Below are 22,169 nucleotides of genomic sequence, written 5' to 3'. Positions count from 1 at the left end.
TCATGGAGCTACTTGACGCCGGATGACGCCCCCATTACCGCAAATTGGCCAATCAGAGCCGAGAGGCAGAGTTGTCCTCCCGGCCGCCATTAAAGAATTCAATCCATGAACTGAAATAATGGAAATCTGCTGGAACCATGGATCAGCCTGAGGAGAGTAGCCGAGAACAAGTCTCCCGGTTTGATTTCTGTCTGTACCTGCGGTTTTACTATGAAGCCACGGCGTGGTGGTTTTAGTGAGCAGCAGCGGGCAGCGTGGCGGATTGTTTTATTGAGCAGCGGTGGAGCTCTGGTATGTTAGCCTGCGTGCTAACAGGCTAGCAGAGCTCAGGGGGAGGGGAGAGTTCCTCCGCTTTGAAATTGTTTCAGATCAGCTAGCTGGCGTTAGCATTAGCACGGTTAGCTCACCGGCCATAGAGCGTTTGGGGATGAAGTTTTTCTTTTTCAGTTTTTGACTTTGTACTGCGAATCCCAACTCGCCTCTGCTGAATTCAACGGGAGGCTGCTTTGGCAGCGTTAACGTTGACCGGGTGCTGTTTTGGTAATGTAGTAGCAAGTGTGTGGCTAACAAGATCAGACAATACATTTCAAAATAGGATTGATGAATTGGAGCTTACAGTTATCGCTGTCTGTCTATCGCCTGCCTAACGTTAGCTTAGCCGCTGGGCTAGCGGTGGCTAGCACCGGTTGGAAGTTGCCCGTTTTCGCTGGCTAGCAACTTGCTGAGGAGCTACAACGGGATAACAGAGTAACCCGGATCAGCTACTGCCCCCGAAGGTGATTGAGACAATGGACTTTAACGTTACGAGCACGCAGTGAAAGGATGAGTTCATTCTTTGTACCAAACGGGGCCAGCTTGGAGGACTGCCACTCCAACCTCTTCTGTCTGGTAAGTCTATCTCCGCCGCTAGCGTTAGCTCTGCTGCTCAGAGGCCAGAAAGCCATTTTGGCTAATGAGGCAACAAGCTTGTAACGTCAGTTGCAGACTGATGTGAAGGCATCGGGGCCTGCAACCTGCAGATCGTGATAAAGCATTCAAATGGTAGCCATGCCCTATCATTATACAGTCGTCATAATTGAAGATGTTTCCTCTGCGCAATCGGATCCTGTCAAGGCAACAACATGTTACGTATCGAAACCAATGTTGCACTCGTTAGTATGCATTGATTTAGTTGAGATTGTAATAATACAACTACAACACACGCACTAACAACATATGTGGCCCGACTGTAGTCATACCTTAATTACAATAATATAAACAGTCATAGTCAGACATTGTAGTTAACATGACATTATGACAATACACGACCAAACAATAGATCAAAATCTCACGAATCAACGAGGAGTAACTAGAGGCAGAGGAATGAACCAACAAACTTTGGCTTAGTCATAGAATACAACTAGAAAGCTGGCCAGTTAATCACAGCTCTAACACAGATCATGCATTAAAGTCACCACCAATGACAAAGTTAGAGCTTTCTCATTTATTGGGTAGATGCAAAGTACTTTAAATTGTAAGGTGAATCTAAACACTTGCTCACAGATCGGTGGTAGCAAAGCTGGCCATCTGTTAGGATCAATTTGAGTTCAATGTCTTCCCAGAGAGCATCAAAATTCCAGGACTTGTAGAAAATCTTTCTAAATGCAGGGACAACATGGTAACTCCTCATAATAAAGTCTAAAACAAAGTTTGATCTCTCACCTTATTTGCACTTAACCAAAACCTCCTGAAAACATTTAATGTAATACATGGCAGACTCATAGATTGGTTTGAATAAACTTTAAATAGTATCACTAAAATAAGTAGAGCACTAACCATCACTGCGTACAGATCACATGGTAATAATGTTCATCTCATTGTCTAAATACCTACATTGATATGTAATACAATCATTGCTATACATGATGTAGTACAATAATTGTATTTGTCCACAATTTGCAGTAGAACCCAATGATGACGAGGACGTAAATAATGTTATTTATCTGCTTATAAAGTGGTATTACAATTGTAATACAGATTCACTAGCTTCTGTGCTTTTACTGAATAGTTAAACTGCCTCTCAGTCATGTTTTATACCATGATTGCTATGAAGAGCACTTTAATTAAAAAGGACATGAAATAAAATGAGTGCAAGTGTTGTTAAAAGTACTTTAAGATAATACTGTCTGAGACATAATAAAGACTGGTTCTAAGACATCATTTTATCTACTCTGACAATATATTCCAGTCTCAATTTTATTCTGCTAGAGGCTCTATAAGTTTCAGTATTTTTCAGAATAAAAGTTATTAGTGTTAACTGATTGAACCGGGTTGACTTGATTTTTCAAAAATCTCAGTGTACTACTGTATTGAAGCATTTCCAATTTCTGATGTGATCAGTTTCCCACTATTTTCCACTTTTACAAACACCCACTGTATGTCTTTTTAATGAATAACCGGTTTTAATATTGGGTTTTTTCACCCTTATTTTTAGGCTGACCTCACAGGAATAAAATGGCGGCGCTTTGTGTGGCAAGGACCAACGTCCTCACCCATCCTCTTTCCTGTGACCGAGGAGGACCCAATCCTGTGCAGTTTCAGCCGATGCCTGGCTGCAGATGTGCTGAGTGTGTGGAGGAGGCACCACACCCCGGGTCGTCGAGAGCTTTGGCTTTTTTGGTGGGGGGATGATCCCAGTTTCGCCGAGCTCATCCACAATGAACTTTCCAGTAAGTCATTGTTGCATATGTTGTCGTTAGCGTACAGTGGTGTGATTCTACAGTGTCACTTAACAGAAGGATTTAGTCATTCACTATACATGTACGAGATGGTATGCATCATCTATTCTTACTGTGCTGGTCACGACATGAAATACAGAGTAGAAACAGTTCATGTTTGATCATGTCAGATGAGATATCTTACCATCTGTCATTTTAAACTATAGTGGAACGGGTGCATTTTTTATTAGTTTAAATGTTAGAAAATATGGTGGAATAAACACTTCTTCTGGTAGTCGTTTTTTACCTCGATGAAGCTGGTTTTCATTTAGTCGACTGGTTGATTGGGTCGATGGTTTATTAAATGGTCAAAGGAGTGAATTAACAGATGGCGTCAATGAGTTGATTGTCATTGTTCCGCCTTGTTTCAGGTGAAGAGGACGGGGAGTGGGAGAGCGGCCTGTCCTACGAATGTCGAACACTTCTGTTCAAAGCCATTCACAACCTGTTGGAGCGCTGCCTCATGAACCGTGGCTTCGCTCGCATCGGCAAGTGGTTCGTCAAGCCATACCAAAAGGAAGAGAAGACCATCAATAAGAGGTAGGTCCACCTTTTATGAATATGCAGCACAGTTTCATCACATGCCACAATTTTCAGTCAAAGTTCAACAGTTTGTATGCAACACAAAACTAGGACGTGTTCTCTTATGAATAATATGTTTTAATGCTGAATATTGTTTTTGCATTTGCTCACACTATCCTATCATTGGCAATTAATTGTTGTTTCAAACTACTGCCTGTTTTAAGTAGTTGTAGGGGCCACAGAAAATAATTTCATAACTTTATATTCTGGTACTAAAAAATGTTATAATTCTTTAAAAGTTTATTTAGAGGAAATTTTCCAACTTAGATTTTTAAAATATTTATAAATGAGTGTCATTTGCAACATTGCTTGAGTTTTATCTAAATTATTGCAAATTTGAATGCTTTATCCTTGTGAAAAATGTTTAAGCCTGGTCAGTTTTGCCTTTTGGAATAGTGACAGTGTTTTGTAACTTGAGTCTTTTGGCTTCAAATGTTTTCTTTACTTAGAGGCAGATGTACTTTAGCTTCATGGTTCTCACGTCTAAAGCACGAGTCTAAATTCATATGCAACAACTCTTCTGTTTGTATGGTAAATAAACATACTGCAGAGGGTTCACATTATAGTTATTAGATTTGTAATTTTTTCTCACCCCTAAATAATTAAAATTACAATTTTTGGATGGCAGAAATGCTGCTTTTTATATTTGAACTTTGTAATAAATGTATAAATAAAAAACAATAGATGTGATGACTTATAAATTAATTTCTTTAAATTTCCGTTATACATGCCAGGTACAATGTGAATTGGTCAATTGGGTTTGTTTACTCTTCTGAACATATATTTACTGTTGAGATTATATCCATACTAGCACAACATTGTTGTTGCTTCTGGTTTCTAATGACATAAGCATTCACCTGGTTTTATGCACATGAAAATCTTGAAATCATTGGTAGTGGCCATGTTGCATAATTAATCAAGAAGCGTGTGATAATATATTAAAGTTACACATTTGGACTTGTTTCTGGTTTGGTGGTTGACTTGTTTGTGTTTCAAATACAAGATGGAGATAATCATTTTTCTTGTCATGTGGATGTTATGTCAGCTATCACTTTACCATGTTAAAACCCTTCAGTGCACTGGAGTGGTTACACAGATTAAGGACCTGCTGATGATGAATGAGGAGCTTGGGAAACCTCACGGCTCCTCGGCGAGCTAATTTGAGCATTTTTTTGGCTCAGTTTGACCTGGCTTTGTTATGAATGGCTTTAAGTAGTTAACGGCTTTATAAAAGGCCTTCCCCTTGAAGAGGAGGTGATTTATTGCACATTGCATTCTCTCATATAAAGAGGTCTGCGAATGTGTGGGGAGGTAGCAGGGCAGCACCTCTCCAACACAAGAGTCTGGCAGCCTCGCTGTCGCCTGCCCTCTCATGCTGGTAAACACAGCAGTCTTTGGAAAGTGCTGAGTCTGCACTGTGGTTTTACAGCAACCATGTCAACAAGTACTATTTTAGTGCATTTAGCCGCCTGGCCTTCCAGATAGATAATAAGGAAAGGAGCTGTTTTAAGGTGTTGGAGCTGTAATGTTTTCTTGAATATCCATTTGACGTATTGGACACTAACAACACACTGTACAGCTGAGTGTGCATTACCTGCTTCATCTGATTGTCGGCCTGGGCAATACATCATGGTTTCTATTTTGGCGATATAGAGAATTACAATATCGCCTATATAGATATTTTTTATTTTATTTTATAGGTTATTTTGTAATAAAATACTTGTTTTAGGAATCGCTGCTTTCCCTACTACTTGGAACAGCATGAAAAGCACAGTTAGATGCATTTAAAAGTTCGTCTTAACCCAGACTTTTCTCTAAACAAGCCAAACTGCATAACTCACTCACATGTGCTATCCCTCATAGTAGAAAAAGCCAAAAGTGGCACATATTGAGCTAAAAATATTTAGATTTGTATTGTATATCGCCATTGAGAAAATAACATTCAGCTACAAATCTGATTGGAGGTATTTATTTACTATTCTGTTTCCACCTAATATTTGTGGTAACAAAATCATTCAAAGCTCTGATATTAAGTGGGAATAAAAGTTTATTAAATATTAAGGAAGTACATTTGGCATATTTCTTTGCTTTTTTTTCCTCTGCCTGTTCAATATTAAGTGATTTAAAAGGTGTCTGGATAATCTCTGCAGCCTTCAGTGGGCTTCATTATCTTTTACGTGTTGTAGTTAAGGGGTTGTTATATAGGCTGATGTGCTTTTCACTTGCAAAGTGCTCTATTACACACTAAAAGACTCTCTTTGTCGTGTTTCTTTTACTTTAATTCGCAGCGAGCATCTTTCTTGTGCGTTCACCTTCTTCGTACATGGTGACAGCAACGTATGCACAAGTGTGGAGATCGCACAGCATCAGCCTTTACAGCGGCTCAGTGAAGAACACCTCAGCCTCGCGCAGCAGAGCTCCAGCCCTCTGCAAGGTACGTTTATGCAATAATGTGATTCAAAGTAGACCAGGATTATTCAAATTTTAATTTATTTAAGCATTTATTTATTTTTAATTTATTACTTATGATTTATTTGGCCATTATTTATTGTTATTTAATTTTTTATAAAATTTTGCAGCATTCAACAAGCACTTGTTTTCATTTTTCCACCAGTCATCCTGAGTCCATATGGCTTAAACGGGACACTCACCGGCCAGGCCTTCAAGATGTCGGACCATCCTACTCAGAAGCTCATAGAAGAGTGGAGGCAGTTCTATCCAATCGGTCCCAACCCCAAGGAGGTGCAGGAAGACAAGATGGAAGACTCAGACTGGGAGGATGACTCCTTGGCTGCAGTGGAAGTTCTTGTCGGTAAGGTTCTTTAAAGGGATCCTCCACTGTTTTTACAAATGTGAATGTAAAACCTGAGACAGATCTTCTAACAAAGACATTTCAAACAAAATGCATTATTTTTCACGATATTTGTTTTCTTAACTTTTAAAACTGGGAATACTTTACCCTGTGCGCCGCCATATTAAAATGACATCATTGACATAAATCTCCCCTTTTAGTCCATTGAGTTGTATAGGAGGTGAAGCATTCAGGATCATTTATCAGCTTTATCATTCGAAAATGACAACTTGCTGTGGTTTGCTCTAAAAATCAGTAAAAGTAAAAAAAAAAAAGTTGATGTAAACCTCTTGTTTACCAAAATTTGATAAACAAAAGAAGAGAAGAAGAGCAAAAAATCTGGACTTAAACAATTAAACCATACCTTTAACCATTTCTGACAAGAAAACTGGTTCTTTGCAGCAGACAGATTCAACTTGGGTCGGCATTAATGAGCAGCAGTTATCCTGGTTTTCCCTGTATTTACATGCACGGAGCTCTTTTCTCTTCGGCGCACAGGCTCTCAAACTAATCTTAAACTAGTCCTATTTTTTTAAACGTTAATACAACAAATATCGTGCAAAATAATGCCTTTTGTTAGACATAGATGTTTTAATAAGGACATTTCAAAGGTTTTAGGCCACATTTGTAAAAACAGTGGAGTGTCAGCACTCAGAAGGAGAATGTCAAAGTTCTACATTTCAAATCTATTCATTTGTAATTGTTTGGAGATTCTAATACTGTTTAATCCAAAAAGGTGTTTTTAGACTTTGTTTTAGTTCAGTGTATTGAAAGTAACCTAAATATCTACATTATTAAATAAAAACTGTTTAGTTTTTTAGAGGGGCTTTCTTTTTTATCTTCTTCTTCTTCCATGTTTGCAGTCAGTTTGTTACAATGTGTGTCTTTGGTTCCAGCGGGGGTAAGGATGGTCTACCCCTCCTGCCTGGTGCTCATCCCCCTGTCGGACCTCCCTGCTGTGGTTCCTCAGGGCACAGCCAACACATCAGGAAGCCTTTGTGGTGCTCAGCAGGGCCAAGCAACTCACAGGGATCCTGCCATGTCCTCTGTTACTCTGACTCCTCCGACTTCACCAGAAGAGGCTCAGACTGGTACGACCGGTGCTCTACACCTCAACACTTGTCTTTTTTTCTGCTCGATCATTCTCATTGTTTTTATTTCTTTTTGACTATTTTTGTTACAGATTATCAGCCTGCCCAGAGGTGGCTCAAATTGACCTCTGCATCTGATGGCTACAGTTCCAACAACACGCTTCATGGAGGTAAAATCCCTCAGAGGTTGGCCAGCCAGATGGTAGAGTCTGTGTGGCAGGAGTACAACATTAACCGGACTGGGAACAAGTATGTTTTTTTTTTGTCATTTTATAGTTGACTTTTTCTTGGAAACTCATGTCTTGTTGTGCTGATGGATGAGATGCTTTTGTGTTCACTTCACTAGGAGGAAATTAACCTCATTGACAAATGGGACATGTGAAGAGGAGTCGGATAAAACTGGACTATGGGATTTCGTGGAGTTGACTCACAGGCCGCACTGCAATTGTTCACGGTATGTTTGGTAGATTGGATTCACCTTAGGGGTGTGCAATACAATATAACCTGATACTAAACAATACGATATACATAACGACATATCGCGATGTCAATAATGACTAATGTCACTTTTACAAGTCCAAAATGGTATGGATTTATTTAATCTTTTAAACTTGCGAGAACAAATACATGGTAATTAACTGTGATTGTCAAAAACAACTGGTGTGTTTATCAAACTGTCAAATTACGGTTTTCAAAAAAGTTAACTTTTGTGTCTACGAGAGATTTAGATTATGTTATTAAATAATTAAAAAAAAATCTATAAAAGTGCTCAGTATGTTTTATGTAAATAAATTGTAATCAACTTCCAAGCTAAAATGCATTTAGGAGTGAGGTAGTTTAAGCGCAATTAAATGGTTTTTTTCACAAAAAACATGATTAGAAAAAATAGACTGACATTTTTCGGATGGATAGGATAATTGCGCTGTGAAATATTGCGATATATCGCTGAATCGATTTTTTTCTTACACCCTTAATTCACCTGTGTATTTTCTTATCAAGAGACAAGTCACCCATTACTTTTTGACTGTTTCTATATTAGGCATAAGAATCCCAAACAGCGATCCAGCGGCTCAATAGGACACCTGCCATCATCAGGCCAGCCCGCTCAGCCGCCATCCAAGCACAAGCTGGGCGAGAAGCTAGAAAAGGGCGAGAAGCAGCAAAAGAGGCCACAGACACCGTTTCATCACCGCAACTCCATGTGCGAGGAGCAGTCCCTGGAGCCACAGACACAAAGGCTTTGCCTCAGATCGCAGGAGGAGGGCTCGTACCCCAGCTTGCACCACGTGGACACGGGGCCACCTAAAGCCCCAACGCTGCACGCACATGGGCCTCCAGCTGACCTCGTTGGATCTCCACCCCCACCTCCTCTGAGCCCTCATCCTTGTGACCACATAGAGAATGACCTGACTCCTGGTGGCATGAAGAACTCGTCAACGCCTATTCACCAACCGTTCTACCCACCGTCTGAGCCCTGTCTCATGCCTCAGAAAAGCTCCTCTGAGGAGCTAAAGCACGACAACATGCCTTTGCCTTTTCCTCCAGCGTACAACGAAACCCTTGAACCCAACATCTTTTTAGGATCAGCCATCAACCCCAACGAAGACTCCTCCCATAATCCTTGGAAGTACTTTAACTTACCGAGAAAGAAGGCCTCCAACTTTTTAACCCCACTTCTACCGTCTGATAGAATACGGGATGATCCTGGAGCTGGTGGAGGGACGGACAATGTTGTTTCTGCCACTGAGTAAGTGTTTAAATACTTATTCCTTTAGGAAGTGTAAAACACGGCAGCATTTGGTTCTAACTTTTGTCGCAACAGGTTGATGTCGGGCTCCCTACATCCATTAAAAGTGTCTCAAGAGCTGGTGGAGACATACGCCCAGCGGAAAAATGGCTACCTATCATCCAGCACAGGGGATGAAGACCAGAGCGATGAGCCGGACCCTTATGCTTTTGTAGAGGGAGACGAGGAATTCAGCTTTACTGAGAAGAAAGACAAGACGGGTTCTGAGAAGGAGGGCAACAAGAAACACAAGGTAGGAGAGCACATTTTCTTGTTTTTTCAAGAGCTTTTCCCTTTTTTTTAAAAAAATACTAATTTGACAGAAATGTTACCAGTTGGACCTAATAAATAAATGACAACTTGACAGAAATTAGTATTAGTATTTGTGTTTGCTTTGATTTGATTTCTATTCCAGTAATTCATATTTCAATTTACACATGGGTAATTATGGCTTGGTGATGATATTTTATTAAATGATATACTACATAAACTTGCTGGCATCCTGTTAATTTCCCCCACATTTGTTTGGAACTTTGTTGATGACGTGAGCACAAGCTTAAATGTGAAGTATAAATACTTGTGGTACACAGGTTTTAGCTTAGCTTTTTTTTGGGGGGTGGATTCAGGCCTTATGTAAGTAATAAAACATTGTCTACCCAGTCTGTGTTTTCTGTTGGGTTAGTTCTTTACACACCAGGGTGCATTAATTGAACTATTAACTCCCACCTCGGCTCTTTTTGGTCTGTATTTCATATAAACATCATAAATAAGTGTTTCTTTTTTTGTGGTGAACATTTCAAATTATGAGCCATTCTAATTTGCTTTCCAGCTGTGTTTCTGCCATTTGAATGTTATGTATGAGAATAATAATTAAAGCTGTGACAAAAAATACGAGTAGCTTGAAATGCATTAGCGATTGTTCCTGATTGTTTTCCATTTGACATGCAGGGAGATGAAGGCTCTGGATCATCTGGAGATGGTAAGGATACATTTTTATTTATTCTTTTTAAATGTATATTTTTAGCATATTTAGGCTCGTTATATCTTATTTAAAACGCATGCATAATATTAGGAATCTCTCATACCTTTTCTTTGCTTTGTTTTGCTCCAAAGATGGTCAGGGAACTTCAGGCAGCAAACCATTGGCCTCTACCAGCCTCATCCATGAGAACGACCTGACTGTGTCCTACAGCGACCTGGACAAAATTTTCAACTCTGATGAAGATGAGCTTGCAGTAAGTGATGAGCTGGATGATCTTGGTGTTATTTATCTCCATATTCTATCAGATTTTGTGTGTGTGCAGTTGGGCAAACCATTTCAAACACACTTCAATGGTGTTGTTTTGTTTTTGTTTATCATTAAGCCTGGATCTAAAAGAGCTGGTGTTGGTGCGGATGACAAGTTTAGTAAAGACAATAAACCTGCTATGGATCCCCTGTCATGCATAAGTAAGTATAATTCAATGATAGAAATTGTGTTTCATAACTGTTAGGTGTAGGTTATTTAATGAGGGGGTAATATGGTTCATTTTCTGTAGGCTCAGCAGACCTGCACCAGATGTTTCCCACCCCACCCTCCCTCGAGCAACAGGGTTACTCCCCAATGAACTCCGGGAGCAAAGATAGCCTGGAAGCAGGGGCAGGACTCACAATGTTGGATGGAAGCCAGCTCAACAACCACTTCAAGATGGAGGTGGAGGAGGGTTTCTGCAGCCCGAAACCTTCTGATATCAAGGTATAGTTTTCAGTCATGTTGGAATGTAGGTGCGTGAGATCCTTTTGTTGGCTTCTTTAATGATGAGTGGCCATTGTGTGTCTGGTTCCCAGGATTTCTCCTTTGTTTACAAACCGGAAACATGTCAGTCTATCATCGGCTCCTCCATGTACGCCCCGCTGAAGGCGCTCCCGAGCCAGTGTCTGCTGCCGATCAAACTGCCAGATGACTGTGTGTACACCCCCAGCTGGACACTGGGAAAGATGGAGCTGCTGCCCCCCGTGTCGAGTGTCAACCTCCTTACTAAAGACAGGTGAATACTTTCAGTCTAATCAGACTTTCAGCGTGAACCACCTGGCTGTTTTAAGCTAACGATCCAAGTGTGTTTTTCCTCGACAAAGTCGCACGCTGTGCAATGCTTTTAGTGACTCCATTAGACAGTGTAGCGACCATAGCAGAAATCTAGTAAAACATGATACTGTGAGTGTTAAACTTCACAATCTGTTTAAATGGTGTTTTTAAAGAACTACAATGTGTTTCATACCTTAAAGCAGTTGTTAAATATAGTGGTGTGCATTGCGGTGAATCTGACGATACGATGCGATTTCATGATTTTCACATCACGATACATCCTGATACTATTTCTTCGCATTGATGAAATAGATCTTGTAATGAATGTTTGTATTATTTTTGTGGCAGTAATGTCCCCAGTGTGGAGCCTGACTACAGCCAGACCTACACCCCTCAGACACACACACCCTTCATGTCCACCAGTGCTCCTCCCAGCAACAGCGGCACCGGCATCCTCCCATCACCAGCCACACCGCGCTTCTCCGTGCCCACGCCTCGAACACCTCGCACCCCTCGGACTCCGCGCGGACCCTCCAGCGTCCAGGGCTCCCTCAAGTACGACAACTCTGACCTTTACTCCCCAGCTTCCACTCCCTCCACCTGCAGGCCATTGAGCTCTGTGGAGCCCGCCACAGTCCCCTCAATCCCTGAGGCTCACAGCCTTTACGTCACCCTCATACTCTCAGAGTCAGTGATGAACCTCTTTAAAGACTGCAACTTTGACAGTTGCTGCGTGTGTGTCTGCAACATGAACATTCGCGGAGCCGATGTGGGCGTGTACCTCAAGGACAACGGAGAAGCCCAGTACCCCTGCACATGTGGCTTCAGCGCTGTCGCCAATCGGCGCTTCGGTCAATCAGCGGGGCTGTTTTTAGAGGATGAACTGGACGTAGTGGGACGGGGCTCAGACTCCAGTCGGGATACGGAGCGATGCTTTGAAGAGCTTCGAGCTGCCACAACACACAAGGCAGGCAGTCTAAAGGAGAAACCTCCAGATGAGCTGATCCTCCTGCTGCAGGACCAGTGCACCAACCCGTTTGCCCCCATGGCAGGCGTCAAGTACCACAAACCAAGCTCGGCCCCCACCTCATTTCTCAGGGTTGAGGAGAGAGACTGTTACAACGACTGTTACATGGCTTTGGAGCACGGCCGGCAATTTATGGACAATATGTCCGGAGGAAAAGTGGACGAAACACTAGTGAAAAGCACTTGTTTGCATAAATGGTCAAAATGCAAATGTAAGTCTTTTTATTCACTTTTATGTTTAATCTTTCCCCTGCATATACTTTACAATAAATTAATTTTCTACTGATATTTAATCTTTTTTCAGCAACAGACATGAGCAAGCTGTTCTCTCAGGATGTCCTGCGGGTGTTGTTGTCCCTGCAGCCTGTCTTGCAGGACACCATCCAGAAGAAGCGCAGCGTTCGCTCCTGGGGCGTTCAGGGACCACTCACTTGGCAACAGTTCCACAAAATGGCTGGGAGGGGATCATATGGTAAATGGATCTTTGTAGCAGTTTAGAGCTTGGATTTGTGACTTTTTGTAAAGATAGATTACGTCAGATTTTTTCAACCTTTGGGTCAGGACCCTATGTGCGGTCGCCTGGAGTTTAAGAGAGGTCGCCTGAAATTGCTGAAATATTTAAATAGATTTCTTTTAATTATTATTCTTTAAAAAGAAAAAATTAACAACTTCATTCTATACTTTCACTTTGTCAAATATAAATCTAGTTAAACTTAATTGCAGCAAAAAAAATAATAATAATAATATATATATATATATATATATATATCTGAGCTGGCACAACTTGTGACTGATCCTGGCTACTTTGTATTTCTAATACAGTATAACAAACATGATCAAAAACTAACTCTAGAAAATAATGTCTTTGGGGGTCACCAGAAATTAATATGGGGTCACGATCAAAAAAAGGTTGCCCAACACTGGATTACGTGATTGGAATTTACAGAACGTTTCTCTCTCTTCACCACAGGTACGGATGAGTCTCCAGAGCCTCTGCCTATTCCAACCTTTTTGGTTGGGTACGAGTATGACTTTGTGGTGCTGTCACCTTTTGGGCTGCCTTACTGGGAGAAGCTCCTCCTGGATCCGTTTGGTTCCCAGAGAGATGTGGGATATGTCGTCATCTGCCCGGAAAACGAGGCTTTGCTACGTGGATCCAAAACGTTTTTCAAAGATCTGAGCGCTATGTACGAGGTAAGCACCGTGTGTGTATGTGTAAAAGTAATTTAGCTTGTCCTGACTTGTATGATCAAACAGTATTCTGCAGAGATGAGTCACTGTTTTATTTCTACAGTCATTTTTTTCCCCCTCTTCTTGCCTCTTCATCAGGCTTGCCAGCTGGGCCAACACAGGCCCATCTGTAAAAGTCACCCAGAAGGCATAGTGAAGGTCGGCACCACAGGAGGCAGAAGCATGACGGACCAGCCCCTCAGCGACTGGTTTCTCAAGATGGCTGCCAAAGACGGAAACAATGAAGCCTTTAATAAACTCAAGCTATTTGCTCAAGTGTGCCGCTACGACCTAGGTAACAAGTCTGCTCACGATGCTGAGGTTGCATCATTTACAGCACTGGCAATTAATTTCTCCTCTTTGATCATTTCCAGCTCCGTACCTAGCAGAGCAACCTTTGGATGGCTCTCTGCTGTCACAGCGCAGCCCCACGCTTGCTTCTTCCTCCTCCTCCTCCTCTTCCTCCACCCCGTCCCAGGCCTCTAGCTCTTCAAACATCTGTTCAGGGCTGCAGAGTTCCACCACGACCAGTGGCATCTCTGCTCAGGCTGCCCAAGTCAACAGCACCCCTCCTACGTCCTCCTCCTCTGGCTCACAGAGCCTCGGGTCGATGGCGCCTGCCAAGCCCAGCTCCTACTCGCCGTTTGGTTCTGCAGGTTTGCAGGGCAACGCATCCCAGAACGGACCACAGCCACACCTGCAAGGTGCTGGGACTGTGACGGAAAACGGGCCCTCGGCTAATCAGACTCAAGGGCCCACTGAGACCCCAGAGAGGTAATATTCTCCACCATCAGTTCCATCTCTTGATAGATTACAAGAACATCTAAGCAATTTATGACTTTGAATTGTATTAGTTTAAAGTAGGGCTGCACGATTATGGCCAAAATGATAATTGCGATTACTTGGATCAATATTGTAATTAGAAGTGTGACGCTATCTCAATTATGGCGATATATCACGATATTTTTACGCACGATCGATTATCGACATGCTCGCGCTAAGTATCGATTTTTTTATTTTTATTTTTTTGGGCTTTAAGATTTATTTTTTAAAACCTTTTCTGCTTTTTCACAAAAATGTGCAGGTCTTCATAGAAATGTTGTTTGTTGAAGGAACCAATATATTGTTTACTGGAATGTTACTATAATGGTGTCACTGGTAAGAAAGACCCTATTTTTTTTTTTACAGAAAGCACTATTGAAGATACTTATTTGTTTACATTGGTATGTTGACACTTATTTACAGAAATGTTGCACTAAAATAGTGTCACTGTTCATCGGACACTTATTCAATTTATTGTCTTTCAGAGATAAAATTAGAAATTGTATTTTTTCACTTAATTTTTTTTTTCCTGTTATGTCAGATTATTGTAGATTGATTTCTGACCAATATATCGATAATCGCAGTATAGTCATATCGTGAGATATTGTGAAGCACCCCTAATTGTAATCACAATTATTAATCATCATGTCTGTATTTTAAATTTACAACTTTTTAACAAACAATAGGTGAACAGTTTAACAATTTCAGCTTATAAAAAAGGCAAAAACATTAAAGCTCATATCTAGAGTTTCTGAGAAATTTGTTTATATATGATTCTTTTGAAATGCGAACTAGTCTTTTATACTATGGTCAACTGCCAGTGGTCATTCATATACCTTAATGGACCGAGACGTCCGCTTTTGAATTTTCTTTCTTTTCCTTCTCCGGATAATCGCTTTAAGGTGCGTTCATACTTTTACGTTCGTTTGTAAATGACACGACGTCAAGCGACGCGACTCACGCAATTGGGGTTGAGAAAGTGCCTGATTAGAAATGCAGCAGAGCCCACACTTTAAAAATATAAATTGCCAACAATCAGGTTAATTTAACTGTGGAGGCCATAAGCATGATTAAAATTGCATTAATTGTGCAGCCCTAGTTAATAGAAGTAAATATGTTCACTTAATGAATCAATAACTTTTTTAACTGCTAAATAATCAAGTCTTCCTGCCCAACAGCACAATGGAGAGGGACAAAGTTGGAAAACCGACAGACGGAGAGTCCCACGCTGTTTCTTACCCGCCTGCCATAGTGGTTTATATCATTGACCCGTTCAGCTACGAGGACACCGACAGAGAAGTCCACTCCAGCACCTTCACGCTGGGCCTGCTGCGCTGCTACATGGAGATGCTGCCATTCCTGCCTGCTCGCATCAGAAACGCCGTCTCAGTGCAGGTAAGACGGGCATTAGAGAATTACCTTTGGTATGGGTTGAAGGGAAAGGAGTAGTTTGAAAAGTTTGAGCTTGGTGGTGGTGGGTGCAGGACAGTGGTTTACAGACACTAATGAACGTGTTAGCTGCTGCATCTGTGAAGTAGTGACAGAGGATTGCATCAAAGAGCCCTAGGGGGTTTAAAACACAGGAGGTGTGAATGTGCTAATGGTTCTGTAACTGCAGCACTGACAAAACACCCTCACAAACGTTTGTTTTCCATCAGTGCGGCTTTGTAAAGAAAATGCTTACATTATGTCAAATAAGCAGTAATTTTTTAAACTTATGGGTGTACAAGAGTGGTTAGCAAAATAGGCCGGCAAGTGATGTTTTGTAATTTCAATAAAAGATTTGGAAATGTTTTTTGTGCTAAATTAATTATTTTGGTGCCTTTCTGTGTCAGATCGTTCCCTGCCAGTATCTGCTGCAGCCGGTGCACAGCGGGCAGCGACGCGTCTACAGTCAACACCTCAAGTCTCTGGCATTCTCAGTGTTCACGCAGTGTCGTCGGCCTCTGCCCAACTCCACTAACTTTAAGGCTCTGACAGGCTTCGGGCCTGGACTGGCCATCGACATGGCACTGAAGAACCCAGAGGTAAGACTAATGGTCGTTTATCTGTGGCTGCGGGGCCAGGTTGTGCTGTCACTGATTTAAAAGTATGTTTTTCTCTTCTTCGTGCAGAGGCCCGAGTGTCTGCGTCTGTACACGCCGCCGTTCATTCTGGCGCCGGTCAAAGACAAGCAGACGGAGCTCGGCGAGACTTTTGGTGAGGCAGCGCAGAAGTACAACGTCCTTTTCGTCGGCTACTGTCTCTCACACGACCAGCGCTGGCTGCTAGCGTCCTGCACCGACCAACACGGAGAGTTACTTGAAACGTGTATTATCAGCATTGATGTCCCCAACAGGTTTGTGGCCCAAATAATACATAAAATAGAATTCCAGGCACTTGCTAGAAAACATTTATGGATTCATTAGTGTTAGAGATTTTATTCTGAGTAAGAAATAAAAGCCTTCCTTTGGCTATTTTATCACTTTTTAAACTAAGAGAAGGAAAATATAATTGAAGAGGGGTTTATATATATATATATATATATATATATATATATATATTTAAAGTAAATTTAGAACAAATGTCAGAAGATGCATTTCTGTTTACGTGTTAAAGTTTGGAATGATCTTAAGGGTCACTTTAAGTTAATGAGTTCACTGTCTGTTTAAAAATTCTTTAAAAAACAAAATATTTTTTTCCTGTTGATAAGCTGATGAATACAGCTGTTATTGAGTTGTTTCTATCATATTTTTTATAATTCTGTTTGCTCCGATAAGCAATATATGTTTGAAGACAGCAAAGAACAAATAAATATCTATCTAAAACAAAAGTACTCATTGGTGTTGGTACAGGGCTCGCAGGAAAAAGGGCTCTGCCCGTCGGCTAGGTTTGCAGAAGCTGTGGGATTGGTGCCTGAGTCTGGTGCAGGTGACATCATTGCCATGGAGGGTGGTGATTGGTCGACTCGGCAGGATGGGTCACGGCGAGCTTAGAGGTACCAAACAGTGTAGACGACAGTGTTTACAGTTGATGTAGTTAGATGACAAGTGTTACATTCACATGTGTTCCCTGTGATCAGACTGGAGCATTCTGCTGAGCAGGAGGAACCTGCAGTCGCTCAGTAAACGTCTGAAGGAAACGTGTAGGATGTGTGGCATCTCCGCTGCTGACACCCCAAGCATTCTCAGCGCCTGCTTGGTTGCCATGGAGCCCCAGGGTTCCTTTGTTGTCATGCCAGGTAAAATAAAACCTTGTGATTTCTTGTAAATAAAATAAAAAGTCTGGAAATCTGATGGTCTTTCCTCCGTGTCGTGTGTGTAGACTCTGTGTCCACAGGGTCCGTGTTTGGACGCAGCACCACCCTCAACATGCAGACCTCTCAGCTGAGCACACCTCAGGACACGTCGTGCACACACATCCTGGTGTTTCCCACCTCAGCTATGGTACAAGTCAACACCAACACTTCAGAGCCGCCCATCGACATCAACTTCAACCCCATCAACCCTGGTAAGTGTCGGAAAGGTTTCTACTTTCAAAATAAAAGACTGAAACATGTCAGTGCTACATCCATGGATGATGGATGGAGCTCAGTCTCACTGGGGATGTATTTGTAGATGGATCGGATGGAATGGGAATATTTGACCTGTTTGACAACGACATGGTGGATCCGGACCTCATCAACATCCTCCCCAACTCTCCCACGACCTCCCCCGTCCACTCGCCTGGATCCCACTACCACCACGGTGGAGACGGAAGCAAGGTCTGGTACAGGACACAGCCATTAGTTATATTTAAAAAAATAATTGATTTTGTGACTAATTTTTATTTAATTTTAGGAAATTATGAGAAATAAATGAGGAAAATTGAGTCCTTTGAACAATTTGAGATTTAAAATGACTGGCTTCATGTGATATAAGCATGGGAAAATTGTGATCCTCCACATATTTTGCAGTTTTATTGAATTAGTGTATTTGGAAGGGCTGAGATATCTACAACTAAATTATTTTGTAATTTACACAATAATTCATGTTTGCCACATGTGATGTAGGGGAACAAAGATTTTTAAAAGTTATAATATTAATTATTATTGATATTAAAGTTAAAGTGTCCGAGATCACTTGATGAGTCAATAATTAATACCTTGTCCTTCAAGGTGTGAATTCTCATCAAACTATCTACTCTTCTGATACAAAAAAAAATAAAATAAAATAAAAATGTGTTTAAATGTAATTTAAAAGGGCAATGATTTCAATATTTTACTTGTGTAAAAAAAAAAGAATCAACACTAATAATGTTTTTATTTGTTAGCAGTACCTCATATAATAATCATTTGATTTAGATGCGCCTTTCATGCCACCCAAGGACGTTTTACTTTACTTTTTAAATCTGTGCAATACTATAAAAGACAGAATAATGCAAAAAGAACAATGTAGGAGAAATATAAAATAAGTAGGGCTGTAGTCAACCAAGGAAATTGTTGGTTGACAAAGACTATGGCCCACGTAGCAATTAGTCGGCAAAAAAAATAAAAATGGAGAATGAGCAGGTGCAGAGGAGGAAGAGGAGAAAGAAAAATAGCTTTTAAACACAGACCATTTATGATATAAACCTTATTCAAGCTTTGACCAGAACCAGACAAAGCAAAAATGAAATCTACAGGTCAGACAGACATTAGGTAATTATATCAGAGCCTGACCTGAAACTGACAATTAAAACCTATTTTTCCCTCATACATAGGACATATTTACATTTGTTTTAGTGGTAAGCCTGCTTTTATTATTAAACAATTGTTAATGTCAACATCAGATCAGCGCACGGAGAAAACCAGCTTGTCAAACACAGGTGCGCAGCATGGATCTATTAACATAATCCACGTGTCAAATATAAGGATAATCCATGTTCTTGTGCAGGAAAAGGATTGATTCAATAGTGGATGTTTGTGCTTCAAGTCTGTCTTAATTCGTTCTCTCTCTGCTCTGATCTGATGGTGCACAGACTGCTGAAGCGCAATACTTTTTACACAGCTGTTGCTGGACATAGAATCATGTTTAGGCATTAAAAAAATTATACTGATATTTAAGCTTTATCTCCTATATAAGTGCATTGCATTTTTTTTTTTTACACTATTGAAACTGATACCATTGCTGGTCGACCACGGCGGCATCGACCAATTAGTCGACTAAACAACTAACGTTGGCAAAGATAAAGATAAATATATTTAATTACTAATAGACGCTGTGCTCCTAATAATGATGTAACTGTGTTGCTGAGCAGGGCCAGGGTGCAGACCGGATGGAGTCCCACGAGGAGGCTCTGAACATCCTGCAGCAGCCGATGGCGCTGGGATACTTTGTGTCCACAGCGAAGGCCGGACCACTGCCTGACTGGTTCTGGTCAGCCTGCCCTCAGGCAAAGAACCAGTGCCCGCTCTTCCTTAAGGTAAAGCTCGCCAGCCAATAACAGCACTGCTTTCTAATAACTGTCATGTATGGGTTTTTTTTTTTTTTTTTAAAAAACAACTTTTGTTCTATAAAACAAGTAATTGTTAGAAAGAAATACAAATTATTTGACTAATCAAAAAATCTGTATTAAAAATATTAAATAAAACTTTATTTATTTTGCACCAATTACAGCAATAAGAAATCTCAAAGCGCTGGTCACAAAACAAGAAGTTATGATATGCTTAAACTGAAACTCACTGTCTCTGTTTATCGTACTGTGACACATTTAGATTCATAGTGTGTGTGTATATATATATATATATACATACACACACACACATCAATGTAAAGCGCTTTGAGTGTCTATGATAAAGCGCTATATAAAATCTAATGCATTATTATTACTATTATTTGTGTTTTGGAGCCATTTTTGTACATTTTACATTTATCGTACTGTGACACATTTATAGTTACAATGTTTTGTATTATTTTATAGCAGTGAAGCCATGTACCCCCTACTCCTGCACACTTAAAAAAACATGATATTGTAATGTCATATACAACGTAGCTGGCCCTACAGTCAAATGTGTCCCTGAATAATATATAATAAAAAAATTATAATAATCTGTCAATACACAAGAAAATAAGAACTCAGAATTATGACTTTTTGATTTATTTGTGCATAATGCATTAAAATTTTAATAATTCAACTTGCTGAGAGGTAATCAAATGTATATTAATCAAGAATAGGGATTGTTTATAAGCAAGGGATTATCTGATCTTTGTTTTAACGTAAGAATCATCTGCTTCACTGAGACGCCTCCAGGAATTCAAAGAACTCTTGATAACAATGTTTGTTTTTTTTGTTTTTCATCCAGGCATCTCTGCACTTGCACGTGTCCTCTGTCCAATCAGACGAGCTCCTGCACAGTAAACACTCCCACCCACTGGACTCTAACCACACCTCTGATGTGCTCAGGTATAAACCCAGTTTCAGTCAGATTATAGTGACGTTATCTCTAATGTGAGCCCACATTTATTCTATTCTTGGTGTTTTTAAATCCAACAGATTTGTTTTAGAGCAGTACAACGCCCTCTCCTGGTTGACGTGTGACCCTGCGACCCAGGACCGGCGCTCATGTCTCCCTGTGCACTTTGTGGTGCTCACACAGATGTACAACTTCATCATGAACATGCTTTGAACTCAGTCAAACTGCTCGTATCGGATGAGAGAAGCACGAAGAAGGACCTGACACTCCATCAGGAGGAAAAACCCTCCCTCTTCTTCATCTTTGTCCTCTCTGGTGTTATCTCACAGGAGTTTGGATTTTTTTTTTTTTTTAATCAATCAATCAATCAGATGCCAAGAATCCATTTTAGCATTTTGGATTACCAAGGGACATTTGATAAAGGAGAAACTTTTGTCTTTTTATCAACTGTAGATGAACTATGAAAATTTTATCTTAATGAAATGCCTGCATATATTATTTATTGTAAGTTTTTAAATGTGGAATTTTTATGCTTAATATCTTTTATATATTACAAAATCCTAGAGGGGAGTGTACATCTCACTGTAAAGGAATCGGTTTAAAAAAAGTGTACTTTTCTCAACTATGACCCTGTTCAAGTGAATTTGCTGTAGATGGCTTTTAGAATCTTATTTTTTCAAAGGGTACAGACCTTTCTATTGCCATGCTGTAAAAATGAAGTGAAGACGCTGGCCTGGGCATTTGAGTCCCACCTGACGAGTGGATGAGACTCCGTCTGCTTTAGCTCTAGAGTCTCTCGCACAGTAACTCAATGAGCTCTGAGGAGGAAATAAAGGTACAATGTCAGATTATATATTTTATATAACAGATTTAGGTAATTGTGTGTGTATATGTGTACATATAATTGTGTGCCGCTACTGATGGTGCAGCTTCTGTTTTAGGAATAAAGTGCGTCTACCTTATCAGCTTTGGATCGACTGACTTCTTTTACACCAGTGCTAATCACAGTGGGTTTTTTTTAATCATCCTACGCTGGTCAGGTGACCAAATAAAACATGATGGAACATGATGGGTGGATCCCAGAAACAGCATTACTAAGTCTTTTAGGGCAATAAAATTACAAAAAACCAAGTGACAAATCTTCTCTTTGCAAGATATTCAGTTATCTGGATAAGTGATCCTGACCATAATACCATAATCATTCATTAATTTAAAGTAAATTAATTCCAAATAATGATACAGTTGTTTTAAATGTATAGGAATGCCTATTAATCAGGATTTACTCCAAAATATCGGTCTCATATTAGCCTGAAAACAAATATCGGATTCAAATTTCCAGATTTTCCGATTTTTTTTTTTTTTAAATTCATTTTTTATTTTTATTCAATTGAAGAATGCTGTAGATATTATGTAACCAATTAGTTAATAATAAATAGGTCAGTTTTTCTCATACCTAATGTTGCTGACTATTGTTCTCTGTTTGAGGAACATCACTTGATCAAGCTTTTTCTAACATTCCACATTACAAAATTATTACTTCATTACTTA

At 40.3% G+C, this 22,169-nt stretch overlaps 1 protein-coding gene across 1 annotated transcript; it reads left to right on the top strand.

Moving 5' to 3' along the window:
• Window positions 1-3: 3 nt before the first annotated feature.
• Window positions 4-21,586, top strand: LOC114474125 (mediator of RNA polymerase II transcription subunit 13-like). Its single transcript, XM_028464167.1, has 30 exons — window positions 4-888; window positions 2,474-2,708; window positions 3,128-3,296; window positions 5,627-5,772; window positions 5,953-6,150; window positions 7,086-7,280; window positions 7,373-7,529; window positions 7,627-7,734; window positions 8,320-9,027; window positions 9,103-9,319; window positions 10,015-10,045; window positions 10,180-10,301; window positions 10,431-10,515; window positions 10,605-10,801; window positions 10,894-11,093; window positions 11,480-12,369; window positions 12,462-12,629; window positions 13,128-13,351; window positions 13,487-13,682; window positions 13,762-14,161; window positions 15,388-15,604; window positions 16,045-16,236; window positions 16,324-16,547; window positions 17,044-17,186; window positions 17,271-17,429; window positions 17,513-17,698; window positions 17,806-17,951; window positions 19,466-19,630; window positions 20,511-20,611; window positions 20,702-21,586. The coding sequence occupies exons 1-30, from the start codon at window positions 823-825 to the stop codon at window positions 20,832-20,834; spliced, it is 6,378 nt and encodes a 2,125-aa protein (XP_028319968.1). The 5' UTR covers window positions 4-822; the 3' UTR covers window positions 20,835-21,586.
• Window positions 21,587-22,169: the final 583 nt, after the last annotated feature.

Source organism: Gouania willdenowi, chromosome 13, assembly GCF_900634775.1.
Source record: "Gouania willdenowi chromosome 13, fGouWil2.1, whole genome shotgun sequence".
NCBI lineage: Eukaryota > Metazoa > Chordata > Actinopteri > Blenniiformes > Gobiesocidae > Gouania > Gouania willdenowi.
Note: the sequence above shows the minus strand (reverse complement) of the source record. Positions and strands in the feature narration are given on the sequence as shown.